We start from the raw sequence: 18826 nt of genomic DNA, 5'->3' as shown, positions 1-18826 counted from the left end.
GCTAGAAATCCATCCAGGTCAGATTTTGTCTGAAGTCTCTTTGAGACCCAGCAGCTGACACTTGAAAAATAAGATACTATTTCGACCCATTTTTCTTGTTCCACACCTTCCACTACACATCTCTGCTATTCTAGTCATTATGTCAACAAATGAAATTGACCGTGCTCTCAGAGGTCGAGCATCTAGTCACCACGTGTCCCTGTTCAAATCAAAAGTTGGCTCTGTCCCACTGTGTGGATATATATGTGGCTACATCACTCTTACTATTTGAACTTTCAAAACCCATAATCTGTCTGGCCTGGGTTCAATGTTACGTAACACTAAATACACAAGAAAATGAAGAATAGAGTTGGCTGGTCTATGCAATGAGCACAGTTCTCTAATGCAAAAGAATTCTCAACAAAAGGGCCCCTTGTCTCTCCGCCCTTCATTGGGACAGCACAGTTCACTTCAGAAGCCTTCTTACCACCTTTCAGGAAAAGTAGGTAAATCTCCTAGCTCTCTTCCTATGCTATGTTACCTGGGTCCCTACCGTACCCCGCCCCCAGAGAAGAGAACAGACAGTTGGGATTTTGGAGATGAACAACAAAATCTTTTCAGGGAGTTCTGGGGGGCCTAGAGCAGGAACGTGAGCTGATAACCTTCTCTGGACCATAGGATTTGATTCAGGTAGCAGGATCCAGGCCCTGGTATAACAGGGTAATTATACTTGTTTGGACTTGGCCTGAGTGGGACACTGGGAATTGATGCCAAGGAAGGTGAAACTTGCCAGACATTCTTTGACGTTCGCCAACTGATCACTTGAGCTTTGAGAGCTCAATTTTCTCCTGTGGGATTGTGAGGCCAAATTCTCATCCCATGCCTACAGGTCTTCATCCTGGTATCCTCGCCTCTTGGGCTTGAAACTAGGAGGAAGTTTCTCCTTGAAACTAAGGAGAGGGGGGCAGATTGGAGAGACGAATGAGCAGAGAGGAAGGATGTTCACGGTGAGAAAACAGATCACTCACTGAGGCATGTTTTCTTTCAATTGAGAAATAAAACCTGAGGCAATTATATGGTGAGAGGATCATTTTCTTTCAGTTTCTTGATTTTTTTCAGGGGTGCTGTTTCATTTGCATCATTCACAGAATTTCCTGAGTCAGCCCATTTTTTGTTGTCTGAATGGACTTAAGTTATTGTTCTCATTGTCCAGAACGCAGGTCTCCCTGCCCAGGCCCCGGCTCTCAGCTGTGCTCCAGGGCCTCTGCTGGCCCTGGCTGCTTACCATGCCCTCCATCATCAGCGGCTGTTTGATGATCATGTTCTAAACTCCAGGTTAACTTGGCATTGCTCTCACAACTGCTTACCCTCTCAAAGCTGGCATGGAGTTTAAAGAGAAAGGACATTATGGCCAGGCTCCTGAGTGTCCCTGAGAGAGGAAGTCAGAGAATCACAGAACCTTAGAGCCAGAACAGAACTGGGTGGGGGTGGGGTGGGGGGTGGGATCTGTTCTTTTCAGACCGAGAAATTAAAGCCTAGAACAGGCAAGTGGCTTGTCCTGGGTCACACAGCTTAGCCGAGTGATAACCCTGGACTTAAAGCCAGCCCCTAGGTCAGTAATCGGGTGCTCTTCCCATCTCAGTTTTCTTTTTCTTAAGGGAAAAAAGGGGAAGGGGATGCCTGGGTGGCTCAGTCAGTTGAGTGATGGACTCTTGATTTCCTCTCAGGTCATGATCTCAGCGTTGTGGGATCAAGCTCCACATCTGGCTCTGTGCTCAGCGTGGAGTCTGCTTGTCCCTCTCCCTCTGCTCCTTCTGCCCTCAAAAATAAAATCCTTAGAGAGAGAGAGAGAGAGAGAGAGAGGGAGAGAGAGAAGGTGCCTTTAAGGCCAAAGTGTGTCGTGGACAGTGCGGAAAGGCTCCCACTTCCCCATGGCTTTCAAGCATCTCTCCAGCCCCTTCTCTAACTCTAGCTGTGATAGAAGAGTTGGGGCCTGGCTGACCTCCTGGATCTTAGTGTCGCATATGAGCTTGGGTTTAAAAGGAATTTATTAATCACGACTAATGTCAGAGGGTACACGCTGTGCCCCCTTTGTTGGTTTCGGAAAATCTGTGAATTGGGTGCCTTCGTGTGACAGCCCCGGCCTAAACCGCCCCTCACTCCCTGCCGGGGGCAGGTGACTGTGTCCAGCCCTCCCGAGGGAACCAAGTTCTAAGGACAAGCCCTCCACTACCTGGGGGCGGCTTCGTTTCCGCCCTGCGCTGCACACCTGCAGACCCTCGCAGCGCCCCGCTCCCGGCCTCAGGCCCCGGGACCAGCGCTCCGCCCCGCGGGGGCCGCCAGGACACGCCACCCCCGGACTCCGCGCGGCCGCCGGGCTCCCCCCGCGCCCCGCCCCTCCGGCCCGGGAACCCGCGGAGCCAATCAGAGCGCGCGGAGCTCGCGGCCGCGGAGTCCCGAGCGCGGGGCCCGCCCCTCTTTGTTGCGGTGGCCAATGGACGCGTTCGGAACGTCGGCGGCCGCCCGGGTGACTCGGGTCCATGTCACAGGATAACATTCGAGGATGGGACATGGAATGAGGCGACGGCCGCTGCAGCCCGCGCAGCCCGCGCCGCCCCAGGCCCGGCCGCCGCCGCCGCCGCCGCCGCCCGCAGAGGCTCCGCGGCCATGAGGTAGGGTCGGGGGCTGCGGCCGCCCGCCTCGCGCCCCGCCCGCGGCCGGTCCCCGGGGCGCCGCGACTCGGTCAGGGGCGGGAGGGCCTCCGGGCGGAGGGGGGCGCCCTGCACCGCGGGGCCCCCGCTGCCTTCCCGCCGCGCGCCCCGCACCCTCCACGCCCCTTGGGTCCCCGGGGCCTGAAGCTCTGGGGCCAGGTGCGGGGCGCCCTCCGCGGAATTGCAGGGCTGCAAGCTCGGGTGCGATTCCCGGCGCGCGCGGGGAGCGGGGAGCCGGGAGCCGGGAGCCGGGAGTGACGCGCCCGGACCACCCCGGGGCCCCGCCCCCGCCCCCGGCCCCGGCCCCGGCCCCGCCTCGGTGCCCCCGGGGTCCGCTCACGGTGGCGTGTGCTGTGTCTCCACCACTGCAGACCCGGCCCGTAAGCGAGCTCCAGCCGCGCTCCCGGTTCGCGCGCCCTGCGGCAGCCTGAGGCATGGAGAAGGCCGTCCCCGCGGGGCGCTGATCCCCGCGCCCCCGCGCCCCCGCGGCCCCGCCCCGGCCCCACCATGACCGGCTCCGCGGCCGACACTCACCGCTGCCCCCACCCCAAAGGCGCCAAAGGCACCCGGTCCCGGAGCAGCCACGCGCGGCCCGTGAGCCTCGCCACCAGCGGGGGCTCGGAGGAGGAGGACAAAGACGGCGGGGTGCTGTTTCACGTGAACAAGAGCGGCTTCCCCATCGACAGCCACACCTGGGAGCGCATGTGGATGCACGTGGCCAAGGTGCACCCCAAGGGGGGAGAGATGGTGGGCGCCATCCGGAACGCCGCCTTCTTGGCAAAGGTCAGAGGCTTGAGGCTTCGATGGACGGGGCGGGGCGGGCAGTGATGGGAACACCTGAGTCCGTACGTAGCAGGTACAGGTGATGTCCATTTTCCTGGTCCCGCCATGAACTCCTTTATACTCCCCATTCTTCCGACCAGCCCCCACCCCCTTCGCTTAATTGAGACGTTTGTCTTGGAAGCCTTAGAAATGGGGGAGGGAGAGGTAGCGGGCTTGCTGTCCTGGGACTGTGTGGGCTGGTTGTGCCAAGGTCCCTTTGAATCTCCAGCCGAACTCCGTGTACTCACCACCCCGAGTATATCCTCCTCCAGCGAAAGCTGTAGCCGCCAGGTAACACCAGGGGTGCTAAGAACGCCCCCCCCCCAAGGATCCCACCCTGCTTTTCCTCTTTGGAGACTCTAAGCCCCCCCTGTCTCTCCCTTGCAAATGATTTATCAGGCTGTGAATGAATTTTGCAATCAACCAGTCAGACTTCTCAGCGTGAATCATTTCTAGACTTTTTGCCAATTTTTTTTTTCATGGGGGTGACTTTCACCTCTGAAACTTGCAAAGCAGTGAACGATTTCTTTTCCCAGCTTATCTGGGCTCCTCGTAAGGAAAAAAAAAAAAAAAGGAAGAGTTTTGGCTATGGCTTAAAAGGGACTTTCCAGGACACATGATGCATTAGTCTCACTGGATAGAGAAAGAGGCTCAGGAGTGAAACTCTTTCTACCTTGGAGAGAAGCCAGCCAGCCGACTGAGTTTGGTGGCCAAGGATATAGTTAGTAAGACGAAGGGAGGGAAGGAGATGTGCGGTGGTCACTATATGAGACATCAAAATGCAGGCTGCGGAGAAATGCTGCAGATGGTTTCCGTTTCCCTCCCGGGAACACTGGTGTGGCTGAGAAGATTCCTGAGCTGGTCTAGGAATTCCAGACCTGAGACCTGAAAGGCCATCTGGCTGAATGCCCAACCTAGAGCATCCGGTGACCTGAGCATCTGAGCCCTGCAGGCTGGAAAGCGGTGTGTGCCCTTGGGGAAGTGACGGAGCCCAGTGAGCTTCCTGCTGCAGCCTGTTAGTGTTTTATTACCAGCAGGTCGAGGAGCTCTCCGTTATGCCCCATGAGGCTCTGTCCTGCCTCAGTGTCAAGCTGCGATCACTCTTACTGGGTTTTCCTTGAGCATGAGAATGACACTGGTCCTGGCTGGTTGTTCTGACTTCAGATCTCATGCTAACGTGAGTGAGCCTTGCTTTGCTTAGGGAGGACCCGGGGACCCTTTAAACCTGGAAAAGAGGTGGCCACAGGGGCCACAGGCCTGTTCCTGCTGTCCCATGCTGCCATTCTCATTGAGCCTCCTGAGCACTTGACCCTGCTTCTAACTGTGATGTCATCTTCCTCCTGGCCTTGTGTGTGTGTGTGTGTGGGGGGGAACCCCTTTTCCCCACAGGAATCAGGGGATGTTTGTTTTGGTGGAGAGCCATCTCCCACCTCTCAGCACAATCCCTTCTTTCCAAAGACCTTGTTAGGGCTAGGGGGCTTGCCACCTCCCGGGCAGCTGGCCCTGGGGCCTGGCCAGATTTAGGTCTTGGTGGTTGGGAAACTCTTAGTTGGAACGGAAACTCCCCTTCTTCACCTTTAGCCCCATGTCCCCACTGATTCTCATGCTGCCCTTTGAATCGGGGCAGCACATGTCGTCGACCTCCTTTGAGCACACAGCTCTCAGCTCCCTAGAATGTTAGGACCCGACGCCCTGGGAGTAAGGAAGGGATGTGGAGTAAAAATCAAGGGCCTGAATTCTAGTCCTGGTTGTGCTCCCTCTAGCTTTGTGGCCTCAGCCACTCATTTAAAATCTCTGGCCTTAGTTTTCTCATCCATACAATGGGAGTAGACCAGATTTCATGTCAAGTTCTTTCCAGCTCTCCAGTCCCTTGGGGAGATATGACCCATGCGTCTCCAGGTTTCCTGTGCTGATCTGTGTGACAACAGAGTTGACTTGGGACAAGTCCTCAGAACTGTCACCTTCCCTCATTCTGAATATTCCTTTAGTTCTTTGTTCACACTTGTAACTCCTTTCACTGTGTCGTAGTGTCACAGTCCCCAGATCAAAGCACTCTCCTCATCCTCTTTTTTTTAATATTTTTTTTAAGATTTTATTTCTTTATTTGAGATAGAGAGCGAGAGAGTGAAAGAGAACATGACTGAGCATGAGTGAACAGAGGGAGAGGGAGAGGGAGATGCAGCATCCCCACTGAGCAGGGAGCCTCATGTGGGGTTTGATCCCAGGACCCTGGAATCATGACCTGAGCCGAAGGCAGATGCTTAGCCAACTGAGCCACCCAGGCACCCCTCCTCATTCTAGGACCCTGGCTAGTTTGTCACCTCCAAAACAAGCACATGTGAAACACTATATTCAAAATGTTGCCTGAGCAGTTTCGAACACAGATTACTACTCCCTGAGGCCTGTACCTGATGCTTCCATTATTGTGGCTGAATACTGTGTTCCTAAAGAAAAAAAACAAAACAAACCAGTTCCCTTTTCTGTATAGCAGTCACACCGTATTATATTTTCACAGTGACCTGAAGTCACATGAGAATTCCTGCCAAGCCAGGAAAAACCCTGGCCAAGCATAGGCCTTGGCACTTTGACCCTAAATAAAGAAAAGACCTTTAACATTTCTTTTACATTGCATCATAATAGCTGGTCCTGCACCTCCAGCTCTTCCCTAGGCGTCCCCGTCCCCCAGGTCCTGACATTCCCAGACCCCTACCTAGGTCCTGAGATGGGAACAGCTTCAAAACAGCTCCTGGTTCCAGGGGGTCACTCCTCTCTGGTCCAAGGGCTGTTCATGCACTCAGCTTGGCACACTTCTCCCTTTGGGCCCATGTCCTTTTCTCCTTTAACCGGTGTCTTGCTGAGGACTTTGTACAGAAGCGGGCTGGGGCGGAGGTAGTAAAGGATTGGAGAGTTTCAGGGAGACTAACCTTTTTTGGCAATTAAATATAGACTAAGAAGCAAAAGGTGACGAGGGAAGATACCAGAGTTTAAGAGGAGAACTGAATGACACTTCTTTGCAGGACATTTTGTTAGCAGCCATGGGAAGTTCTGCCCACAGGTCCAGGTACCTCTGCCTGGGGTCCAGGTACCCCTACCTGGGCTGGGGAAGGGGAGGCAGCTACTGTTTCTGCAAACCTCCTTTTAAATGTGTGGCTTCAGGCCTGTCCCCAGGTGGTTACTGGGTCCAAGGTAGCAGCTGACTAGGTGGAGGCCAGGGCTTTTCAGGGAAAGTATGAAAAAGCAGCAGAGTCAGTTGGAAGATGATAGAGGAAGAGAGGGGAGAGGCAGAGACAGTGGATGGCCCAGAAAAAACAGCGAGGTGTGCTAGGAAATAGCTCCTCCTGCTCCTGTATCGGCTGAGCTGGACTCTCCAAGGGGTGACCAGAATGGACTCAGTAGGAAACAGCAGTGGTTTCTTAGAGATCCCATGTTGTTGTGCCTAATCCTCATGTTGATTCTAAATTGGGAAATTAAATTAAGTAAGTAAGTAAGTAAATAAATAAATAGGGAAATAATTCACTTTTAGGGGGCGCTCAGCTTTGCCTGAGTAAAGAAGTGTGAGCCTGAGTGGAGATGTGTAAGTCAGGACCCTGCTGCTGCCCCCCACTCCCCACAAGCTCACACAGGTTGAGCCCACTCCGGCCTCTGTCCTGGATTCAGAACCATGGTCTGTCCTTCCTGCTTGGCCCAAGGTTGAGCACCCCCCTCCCCCAGAGCTCTGTACCAGGCCACCACCAGCAGGTTCCTGGCTGCCTCCGATGCGGAGGCCTGGGGCGTCCATCCTGGGCTCATGAGTGGATGTTCCATGCTGCTTTTCCAAGTTGCCAGAGAAGACTCTTCAGCCTGGTGTCTGCACAGGCACCTGTATTTTCCAGAACAGGGACAGCAAAAGGCTTTGCTTTCTCTGTGTTCTTTCATGTTGAAGATTCCTGGTGCCCATTCTGGCTTGCCTCACCGGTTCCTTTTCTGGCTTCCCCCTTCTCTTGCTTGTGGGGATGCCAGTTCCACACCTGTGTCCGTTCACATCCCTCCCTGCATTCTTTGGACAGGTAATTACGTTTGCCACGAACGGGATGAGAGAGAGCCTGGCCACAAAAGCCTTTGCCTGTAGTTTGTTTCGTGTTTCTTGAACAACTGTCTTTCCGTCTACCCTGCTCGCTCCTACCTCCTGCCCCCCACCTCCCGGGGTCCCCCAACTCCAGACCATAAGCGCAGTGCCTGTGTAGATCTTCCTTCTGGATTCCATCTTGATCACCTGGGCTGTGACGTGAGGGGCTGGGGGCAGGCAGCAGGAACCTTGAGAGGAAGGACCATGGAAGGTCTAGGCTGGGGTTTCGGGTGAAACAGGGCAGGGAAATAACACCAGGAGGGACTCTTAGGACCTGTCAGGAAGAAAAAAAAAAAAAAGGAGTGTGCTATGGGCATAAAAAGGTTGTTACTAATTTATGTTTCTGTCATGCTTTATAAAGAGCATCCCTGACAGCATTAGCGTCCACATTTCAGAATATCTCTGCTAATTGGAGGTGAAAGTGGCATTTGATATTTCTTAAATGATCAGTGAGCTTGAATATTTTTTTTCAAATCTTTATTCACTTCCTTTGGGAATTGTCTTTTCAATTAAAAAATTGTGGTAAAATGTACATAACATATAGTTTGCCATCTTAACCACCTCTAAGTGTACGGTTCTGTGCATGAAATAATCACACGGTTGTACACCAACACTGTTCCATCTCCAGAACTTTTCCTTCTTCCCTTGCTGAAACTTCCCTCGCTGAAACTTCCCTCCCTCCCATCGGTCCCTGACAACCACCTTTCTGCTGTCGATATGAACTTGATGACTGTAGGAGCCTCATACAGTTGTCCCCCCTTGTCCACTGCTTCGCTTTCCATGGGTTCTGTCACCCAGTGTCCCCTGCCATCTGGAAGCAGATGATCCTCTTTCTGAATCTGTGATCAAAAGGCCAATAGTAGCCTAATGCTACGTCACAATGTACCTCATTCTCCTCATTTCATTTCATTATGTAGGCATTTTATCACCTCATATCTCAAGAAGGGTGAGTACAATAAAGAGATTTTGAGAAAGATCATACTCCTAATTTTCACTAGAGTATATGGTTATCCTTGTTCTTTTTTATTGTTGATTATCATTTTAATCTCCTTAACGTGCCTAATTTATAAATTAAACCTTATCATAGGTATGTATGCATGGGGAAAAAAACATGGTATATATAGGGTTTTGGTACTATCTGCAGTTTTAGGCATCTGTTGGGGGGGGATCTCAGAATGGATGCCCTATGGATAAAGGGCGACTGCTGATGAGAGGTATCATATAATATTTGTCCTTTTGTGTGTGGCTTATTTCACTTATAATGTTCTCGAGGTTCATCCATGTCGCAGCTTGTGTCAAAATGTCCTTTTTTAAGGCCACTGTATGTACTTAGTACATTTTAAAGAATAAGGTACACCCAGCGTGGGGCTCAAACTCCCCATCCTTGAGGTCAGTAGTCACATGCTTTACTGACTGGGCCAGCCAGGGGCGCTGATACCACATTCTGTTTGTCTGTTTGTCCATTCACCTGTCAGTGGACATTGGGTTGCTTCGACCTTTTAGGCCTTTTTTTTTTTTTTCATTGAGGCCTGAAGAATTTTCTTGTATTTTGTATTATTTTAAGTAATCTCTACACCCCGTGTGAGGCTGGAACTCATGATCCCTAGATCAAGAGTCGCATGCTGTGCCCTCTGAGACAGCCAGGTGCCCCTGAAGAGTTTTCTTATAATTTTGTTGGAGGTCTTCATGAATAAAGGTTATTAGCTCATGGTCAAGACGTGTCCCCATGGGGAAGTGGATATGTTCTCTTCCATTAGGCTGAGAAGGCATCCTTGTGATGTTCTACACAGAATCTGTCTTCTAGTTGTAGAAAAGTGAAGACCATTCATGCTTCCCTGGTCTAGATCCTAAAAACACGTCACGTCGTTGATGAATAATAACATAGCCAACCCTTCCAGACTTCCGAGGGCTGATCCCAAGTTGCCTGCTTTATACATAAGGTCCTCCAACCCTTACAACTGGCCCAGGAGGTTTGAAGTAGGTGATAGTCTCCTATTTTATCAGGAGAGAAACAGAAGCTTAGAGAGGTCATGGAGCTTGACCAGGGTCCACTGTGAGTAGGTGACGGAGCAGGAACTCAGATCTTTGTCTCATAATTACCGGCCAAGGAGCCCGTCTGGTTTATTATATAGTCCATCCTCCGGTGGGGGCAATGCTGGCCTGAGGAGCTGGTTGGGAGCCTGCCCCCAGCCTGAGCCCCAGCCAGCTCTCCCAGACAGCGGGGTGAGTTGTAGCCTGATGACATCAGCCCCTCAGCTGTCTCAGTTCCTCTCCCCACTGCAGCCCTGATCCCCAGCTGGGGCTTGTGGAATGTGGCCACAGCTCCTGCATTCTCTCAGCCTGGACTGAGGTAACCAGGCAGCTGTTTTCAAAAGCCCTTGGGCGCCAGGGGGCTGCTATTCTGAGGACCAGCTGCTGCCTGGCTCCCCCCACCCCCCCTACCATCATCTGGCTTTTGTGGGCTCTGTTGAGCTTGGGGAAGTTGAAATGATTTGGTGGTTGGCCTCTAGAGACACCTCTGAAACAAGTCTCTCTGGCTATGGCAGGGCTCTGGCCAAGGGACACCCATCTAAGTATCCCTTAGGTGGCCAGTGATTCTTTGGGGACATTTATCCATGCCTACCATCTTTTGTGTTAACACTTTTCTGAGTAGAAATACACTCGTGCCTTAATGCTGCATAATTTCCCTCCATCCTTCCTCCGTCTCTGCATTCCCTCCCCCTTGAGCTTGGAACGTGGCAGGTGCTAAAGAGATGTCTGTTCACATCTCCCCTTCTCTCCTCACTTCTCTGTGAAATCTCTGGCACGTTCTTACGCAGACTTCCAGGTACGGGTAGATCAGTGGATGTTACTGCGAATAAACAAGATTGAGGCTTCGCTTAGCCTTTGTAAGGGCAGAAATACAAGGATACGTAATATATACATGTACATAATACATAATATATACATTTAATCTCTGTGTGCCTGTGTGTGCATGCGCACAGCTGCCCACGTGGGAGGGTCATGGAAGCCAGTGGCCAAGTGGGCACATTTTACTCCCTAAAATTATTCTCCAAGACAGAAATAAGATTTTTGATGTGTTGTAAACAGCGGTTTGCAGAACCGCTGTGCGTGCGTGTACACACACACACACCCTCACATTCACACACACTCAGCACCTTGGCTGTGAAATAGGACGCGTGACAAGTTTCCTTTCTGCTGAAGGGGCAATTGCTGCGAAGTACAAAAGTTGCAAAGCCAAGAGGAAAGAGAAGCTCCGAGAGGAAAAGAATGTCAGGTGGCGTTTTAAGTAAATGCCGCAAATGCCACTAAAGGTGTAGAAGGTGTGGAAGGTGCGGGAGTCTGGAACAGGCCCTGCTGCAGGCCACAGGGCAGCGCACCCCTCCAGCGTCCCTGCCGTGCCTGAGCGTGCACAGCAGGGAGAGAGCTGGGTCCTTCGACGGTGTCCGTCCCTGGGGCCCAGCCAGCCTCCCCCGTGGGTGCCTGGATCTCTCCACCAGCCGCTTCACCTTCCAGCAGCTGAGCGCTAAATCCCCAGGGCCTCCCATTCCCTCTTTTCTCCAGGATGAACTAATCCGTCCTGCAGCCCCTTCTGCTCCTCCCTAAGTGGCTTAAGCCTGGAGGAGCCTTTTCTTTCCTTCCTGGCGGCAGCCCTGCCGGAGCCACAGGCTCACGTGGGCCACCAGTCTCTGTCACCAACAGCCCCGCCTCACCAGAGGCCAAGCTGAACAGAGTGAGAAGCGTATGGGGGAAGAAGGTGCACACCGTCCCTTGCCTCCCAGGAGTGGCTGGATTGGCCGCCCCTGCTTGTTTTTATTCCTGGCCTCGTTGGCAGGGGCGCTCAGAGCTGCCCCGTGTCTCAGAGCTGGTATCTTAGCTCAAAATTCCTGAGAAGAGGCACTTATCTCCCCCTTTCCTTCCTCTTGTTAAGACTTTATTTATTAGAGAGACAGTGAGAGATAGAACTATGGCAAGTGCAGAGGCAGAGGGAAAAGCAGACTCCCTGCTGAGCAGGGGGCCTGACGTGGGGCTCGATCCCAGGACCCTGAGATCATGACGCTTCACCGACTGAGCCACCCAGGCGCCCCTTACCTCCCTATTTCCAGTCCTCACCTGCTGTTGCTCCTTTCTCTTCCCAGCTGTGCTTAGAACTTCATGCCCTCAGTTATAGACACTTGGTGAGTGTTGACTCAGGGGCAGGAGAGGAAAGGAAGGGGCTCCTGGGCAGCTGGGAGGGGTGAAAGGGTAAGATGGCTCATGAGTCAGAGGGGCTGCACTTACCTGGAGTCATGCCAAGGGGGGAATCTTTCCTAATCCACTGGGGCCAAACTCAGGGAGGTGGCTCATGGGTACCATGGGTGTGTGGTTGAGGAGAGATGGCACGTGTGGCACCACGTTGCATTTCTTCAGGGCACCATTCATCTTGTGTTCAGTGGTGCCTTGGAGTATAATGGGTCACACCAGCCATGTAATGAGAGGTTAGTCATGCAGAAAAAATGTGAGGGTCAGTGGGGCACCTCTGTGAACATCCTGGGCCAGGCTCAGTGGGGGACGCTATAAGACATGGTCCTTGGTTTCAGGGAGACGCTGAGGCTCCCAGGGGGAGGCTGGCTGCGTTCACATTCACAACACACAGAGGGCCATAGAGAGCTGTGCTGCCCCAGGGCAGAGTGTGTATGGAGGGAACACAGAGAAGCAAAATTTCAACAAGGGGACCACCTGGTCTGGGGAGACCTTGTGCAGGTGGCCGTCTGCTGTCAGGAGCAGCTCTCTGGTGCTCTCAGCCCAGTGCCTGCCTTCAGACCTTGGGCCCTGGGGCACCTCCTTGATAATGAGCTCTCTCTCTACTTCTTTGCAGCCTTCAGTACCCCAGGTTCCAAACTACAGGCTGTCGATGACCATCCCAGACTGGCTCCAGGCAATCCAGAACTATATGAAGACACTACAGTATCCTTCCAACCAGGGTCTGGGCGGACGCAGCCAGGGGACAGGCATGGTGATCTCGAGCCTGCTGGCAGGTCTGGCCCCGGCTGCTCCGCAAATGCTCTCTAAGGTTGGTGAGGCCGGGCCTAGAGGGATGCCCCAGTGTGAGTCCAGAAGGCATGATGCTAGAGGATGTACTTGCTGTGATCAGAGCCTTCCCCCTTCAGGGAGGTGCGGGCCGGGACAGCAAGGTGCAGTGAGGCAGCAGTGGCCACCTGGAGCCCTCTTCCTTCCACCCTCCTCTCTCTCCCCTTCTGGGTCATCTTTGTCTCCCTCCCCTCTTCCTCTACTGTCTTTCTCCCCTTCCCTCCTGGGCCTCTTTCTGCTCTTTTCCTCTCCTTTCTCACCTTTCTGCCTTCATTTTGACCACTCACAGTCTGTAAGAGGCCCACCTCGTGCTGCCTTTGGCTCCTCAGATGCCCCAGACCGGCGGCCTTGCTCCCTTCCACAAGAATAAATGGTCCTCTCCCCTCATGTGAGTTTGGAGAAGCGTGGAGGAGCCCTGTGGGTGCAGGCTGGATCCAGACCAGCCAGACTTCAGTCTTTCTGTCCGCCAATGTCCTCGGGTTGTTTGTAGCCAGGATTAGATCTGTTCTGCGGGCCGTAGCAGCAGCAGCAACACTGTGAGAACAAAGGGGCAGAGGCGGGTGGTTCACTGGCTGCTGCTGGTATTTTTTTCAGGGATGGGAATCAGATGGGAGCTGGGCTGACAGAGGCATCTATGAGAGGGACAGACCGTTTGCCCGCCAACAGCAAGCATCGCAGAGCTAAGCCAGTATCAGACCCCACCCAACCCCCCGAGGCAGCTGTCAGCACCCTCGTCCCCAGCACGTTGTCCAGGAGGTCAGTTCTCTGCTGACCTCTGTCCTTTGTCCCGAAAGAAGAATTCAGCAGAAAGGATTTCATGGGGCACTGCACACATGTCCCACGTGCCCCAGAAGAGGCCCTTCCTCTCTGTGCTATATGCAAGAATCTTTCCTGTGGATTTTTGTGTCTTTTCTGAAGGGAAGGGCATACCAGAGGGGAATAACACCAATTTCTGCTCATTTGGGCAGGGAGACTACTTCGTTAGCCTCTCAGTTCCCACTTCACAGAGGATGAACTCCCCTGCATGGCATCTTCCCAGTGGAATCCTGAAGCAATAGTAGAGGGGCAAGTGGCACCAGCCTCCAGGGATGAGGCGGACAGGACAGCCCTAACCCTGAGCACACTATCTGCTATTGGTGCCAATCCCCAAAGTGGGATCCCTAGGGAGTTCATGTGGTCCAGAGCATCAGCTTCTGCCAGGGTAGCCTTGGACCCCAAGAGCCAAGCCTTCCTGGGTGTGACGGACTTCTCGTAGAACATTCCAGAAGGTGACAGGAATTAGAAAGGCTCCCCACTTCTTCTTTTTTTTTTTTTTTAAGATTGTACTTATTTATTCATGAGAGACACACAGAGAGAGGCAGAGACACAGGCAGAGGGAGAAGCAGGCTCCAGTGGGGAGCCTGATGCGGAACTCGATCGCAGGACCCCAGGACCACGCCCTGAGCCAAAGGCAGACGCTCAACCACTGAGCCACCCAGGCATCCCTGGCTCCCCACTTCTGTGTAGGATATGATCTTCACAAGGATCATGCAGCCAGAGATTAAAGAGAATAAGCCTGGCTCAGGATGCCCTGACGGGCGAATTTGCATGTGCTTTACATCTCATTTGCTCATTCTCCCATAAACCTTGCAGCACATTCTCAGCCAAGTTTTCATAGTTTGCCTGAAGGATCTGCTTTTTTATTCTCTTCTCTGACCCATTATGATGGTCACTGACCTAGATCACTGACTGCAGAGAAGGCCGGAAGAGGGAAAGCACTGCAGGCTGCTGGGATCGTGCTCCTGGTCACCTAACCATTGGAGCCACCACACAAAGAAGGCAGAGTGTGATCTCTTTGTTTTCTCTTCTGACCAGACTTTTACAGGCATACCTCAGAGACATTGCAGGTTTGGTTCCAGACCACTGCAATAGAGCAAATGTGGCAATAAAGCAGATCAAATGTATTCCCAGTGCATATAAAGTTATGTTTACACGACCCTATAACGTATCTAAAATAACGTGTCGAAAGCATGCAATAACATATCAAAGATAACAAGCTACATATCTTAATTAATTTTATTTATTTATCTTTAAAGATTTTATTTATTCATGAGAGACACAGGGAGAGAGGCAGAGACATAGACAGAGGGAGAAGCAGGCTCCCTGTGGGGAGCCTGAAGTGGAACTCGATCCCAGGACCCCGAGATCACGCCCCGAGCTGAAGGCTGACGCTGAACCACTACAGGCACCCGGGTGCCCCTACATACCTTAACTTAAAAGGTTTTATTGTCAAGTAATGCTGACCATCATCTGAGCTCTCAGTGAATCATAATCATTGATCACAGGTTATGATAAGAAATTATAATAATGAAACAATTTGAAATATGAGAATTACCAAAATGTGACACAGAGACACAGAGAGAGCAAATGCTATTGGAAAAATGGTGCCAACAGACTTGCTTGATGCAGGGTTGCCACAAACGTTTGGTTTGTTAAAAAAAAAAAAAAAAAAAAAAAAACTAAACTAAAACCTGCACAGTACCTGCTAAGGGCAGTAAACCAAAGGGCAATGAAATGAGTAACGCCTGTGTTTAGGTTGTTGGGACGTCCCCCTGCTTTGTCCTGGACACAGTAGCACATCCTACCAGGCCAGCCCTGACTACAGACATGCTCATGTGGGGATATGAAAAATGAATCCTTCCTTCCCTTCTGACAGCTTCAGAGTGTCAGCTGATGGTGCATGGGCTTCTGGAAAGACAGGTGCACCCTGAGCTCTGCTGCATGGGGAGAGGCCTTCTGAGGGTCAGCTTGGGCTCAGTCAGTCTTACTCTGAAGGCAATGCTTACAAGAGGCTTCCCCCCTGCCCCCAACTCACTTTCTGGGGCTCATAACTTTAAGGACCTGAGAAAGGAATGCCAGGCAATTTTTTGATATTTTATTTATTATGGGTTTGTCTCACTTTACACACAAAGTATATAGACTAGATCAATGAACAGGGAGAAAGTTAGGCATACAGAGAGAATTTTTGCCTGTTGAATTCTACTTTAAATATACCAGGCATCTCACTGTTTGAATGAGATCTTTGGTAAAGTGAAAGAGTCACTTTATAATGAAGTCATGTAGCCCCTCAATCTTTTTCTTTTCCCTCTAAGGTTTTTTATATTGCATTTTTCAAAGGCTGGGCAAGCCTATATACTGTTATGGGCTATTCTTATGGCTTGTGCTGATAATTTCCAGCTTGGTGAGATTGTTAAAATCATCTTCTGGCTCTCACCCTGGAATCTCAACACAACAGTCCAAGGCAGGGTGTCTCTGAATGACATCTAGGGTTAAGACCATGACCTGAGATCGGAATCTCCAGGGGTGGAGCCCAGAATCTGCTTATAATGAGCCCTTGCCTCCCTACTAGTTGTTATATGTGCTTGTGTCGGAGGAGGGGAATCCTGACCCTCCTCAGGAGGGTGTGCAGTGCCTTTAGGTGCTCAGCCCCACCTTCTGCCACTGCCTGTACCACTGTAGGGCCACACATCTAATCTCATACACCCTGTCGGGGTTACAAGTCCTTGATTCATTGGCACCTTCCCAACATGCACTTTTTTCTATAGGATTTTGTTTGAGGCAGGAAAGAGAAACGTGTAAAGCAACTTTTCTTTAGGCTCTGAAAAAATTAAGCTCTAGTCTCAGCATGCCATCAGGGAATCTTTGTTCTCTCTCAGCATGACCTGGTGCAGGCTTGCCAGTCCCTGACACTTTCTGGGCAACCAGCTAAATTCCAAGCTGTGGGCAATAGTGTCATCTTCTCAGGCTTAGTAATCCTTGTCTAGCGTCAGTCCAGTGAAATGAAGATGATGTCTCCATAGTAAGCTTAGCTGCAGAGACTGTGCACTAGTGAGAAGCCCTACTGCCATCCACCTACCCTTCTACCCACAATTCTTCCATCTTTCCATTCCATCTATCCATACATCTGTCCAACAGCCACCCACCTGCCTACTTACCCACATATCCATCCACCCTTCCATTCCATCTACTCCTTCCGTCCACTCATCCACCTCTTCTATCCATCCATGCACCCTTCCAATCCATTGCCCTTCCATTCTATTCATTCTTTCCATCCATCAGCCATCCATCTATCCATCTATCCACCCACCTTTCCATTCCATGTATCCATTCATTCTTCCTTCCTTCCATTCATCTATCCACCCTTCCACCAATCACCCATTTATCCATTCATCTATTCATTTATTTCTCATTCATTTAATAATATTTGCTAACGAATATGTTGGACTTTTGCCAGGCTTGTGAGTGATAGAAAGATAATAAATAAATGGTCCTAATTCCCAAAGAGCTTATAGTCTAATAAAATGAATTAAGACATGTATTCAACTAAACAGAATACAGAGCAGATTGAAAGTAGCTATTATAAAGGTCCAAGGCGTTTGGGAGCTTAAGTTAGAAATTAGATTTTCAAGGCAGGTCAGTGAGGAGTAAGAGGCTCTCGGCTATCTTCTGGCCACTGAACTTTCTGGAAAGCCCCTCCTCACTCCTCATCCCTTTGAGAAATCAATGCCTAGCTTCCTCTGCTGAATCACTGGGACCTTTGGAATTTTCTGTCACTTTCCCTTTACATACTTCACACAGATATAATCATACAGGGACCCAGTTCTTTGAAATTAGGAAAATGAGACCGCTGAGTGGGTAAGTGGTGCATGATCTGTGGGCCAAGGGTCGTCTCTCCTACTTGAAAGCTGCCAACTCCCTCTCCCACCCTTTCTCCCTGTATCCCCTGCTCAAACATCCTGGTCTATAAGGGTTGGGGGTGAGGGGTGCCCCAGGGCCAGGTTGGCTTGGGCTTAGGGGCTGGGCCACTCTGACAGCTAAGCTCCATGGGGGAGACTAGCTCTCAACAGGAATGCAGGAAGCCTGTGAAGTTGTTTTTTGTTTTGTTTTTTGAGTAGGCTCCACTCCCAGCATCACACAGTTTCAGGCTTCTTTTTGGCAATGCAATTTCAGAGTATATTGGTTTAAAAATAGCTTCCATGCCCAGCGCAGAGCCCAGTGCAGGGCTTGAACTCATGACCCTGAGATCAAGACCTGAGCTGGGATCAGGAGTCGAACGCTTAAATGATTGAGCCACCCAGGCACCCCTGAAGTTTGTTTTATGTGGCCTCCTTTACTTGCTCCTTATAATGCCCTTTGTCCTCGGGCAATGGGAGGGTGCTGTGGAGTATAGGCACTAACCTCCAGGAACTAACTCTTGGAGAGGGGAGTGAAGAATTGAGTTCTGCTGGGTCTAGATGTGCTTTGGTTCCATCCTGCACAGCGAGCTCTCCCCTTTCCCCCCATAATCCTGCATGGCACCTAGTGTGGAGACAGGCATGCTGTTGGACTGACGGACAGACTTCATAATTAAAAAACTCCTGAGATGCTTTGCTGTGCTCTACCCCACAGGTTAATGGAAACAGCGAAAGAAATGACCCGGGAATCCTTGCCTATCAAATGCCTTGAAGCTGTCATCCTGGGCATGTATCCTTGAAGTTATGTTTGCTCTAGTTCACTCCATAGTTGGTGGCCTCACTTTGGGGTTGACTATGCCTTCATTTGTCCTAGACTCACAGAGAAGATGCCCGTTGTCTCCTTGTGAGAGAGTGTCTTCTCTTTAACTTTCATCTTCTGGAATTGAACCAACAGAGTTGGGCTCCTTAGATCATCGTCAGTGTAACCTGTTAGCTGAGTCCTGCATTAGGGCCAGCTCTCAGGCCAGATCCACTAGTCACAAGGAGAATTCCAACTTAGAGACCCTACAGAGAGAGCGTGATTCATTATTTTGTGCATTTATCTGGCATTGCAACAGGATAGACACTCAAGGGGAAATGGCATTAGCCAAACGCACCTCTGGGGAAAATTCTAAGAGTAGATGGTGAAGGAGACCAAGCAGTGGTGTAGAGGCTTGACTCTGCAGAACCTAGAGCTGAAACAAGGGTCTGGTCTCTCCCATACTTTCTGTTCCATTTTCTGCCTGACTCTTGGCTCCTCAACCTGAGGGGAATATGGTCCAGAACAGCTGTGATGGCACTGACTTGGTGCTGATGGCAATAGAATACAATGTGTTAGGAGAGCAAAGAAACTTGCAGTCCTTTGGGGTGGATGGCCAGAAGGGGCA

At 51.2% G+C, this 18826-nt stretch overlaps 1 protein-coding gene and 1 long non-coding RNA gene across 5 annotated transcripts in view; one reads left to right on the top strand and one right to left on the bottom strand.

Moving 5' to 3' along the window:
• Positions 1–570: 570 nt before the first annotated feature.
• LOC140635851 (uncharacterized) lies at positions 571–2373 on the bottom strand. Its single transcript, XR_012033167.1, has 2 exons — positions 2213–2373; positions 571–1408 (listed from the first exon to the last, which is right to left on the bottom strand). It is a non-coding gene; the product is annotated as an uncharacterized lncRNA (long non-coding RNA).
• A 130-nt stretch (positions 2374–2503) lies between these two features.
• Positions 2504–18826, top strand: part of VASH2 (vasohibin 2) — a 39120-nt gene continuing 22797 nt past the window's right edge. The window contains exons 1-5 of one of the 4 annotated variants that reach the window (XM_072831109.1): positions 2506–2651; positions 3062–3413; positions 12476–12564; positions 17305–17361; positions 18115–18189. In XM_072831109.1, the coding sequence (XP_072687210.1) occupies positions 3198–3413; positions 12476–12564; positions 17305–17361; positions 18115–18189 (437 nt within the window). In that variant the 5' untranslated portion in view covers positions 2506–2651; positions 3062–3197. Of the gene's footprint in view, positions 2652–3061; positions 3474–12475; positions 12565–17304; positions 17362–18114; positions 18190–18826 lie in introns of all 4 variants that reach the window. The other 3 variants (XM_072831108.1, XM_072831111.1, XM_072831110.1) reach the window with 3 other exon arrangements.

The sequence above is a fragment of the Canis lupus genome, chromosome 6 (assembly GCF_048164855.1).
Source record: "Canis lupus baileyi chromosome 6, mCanLup2.hap1, whole genome shotgun sequence".
NCBI lineage: Eukaryota > Metazoa > Chordata > Mammalia > Carnivora > Canidae > Canis > Canis lupus.
The sequence above is the reverse complement of the archived record's forward strand: the minus strand, read 5'-3'. Positions and strand labels throughout refer to the sequence as shown.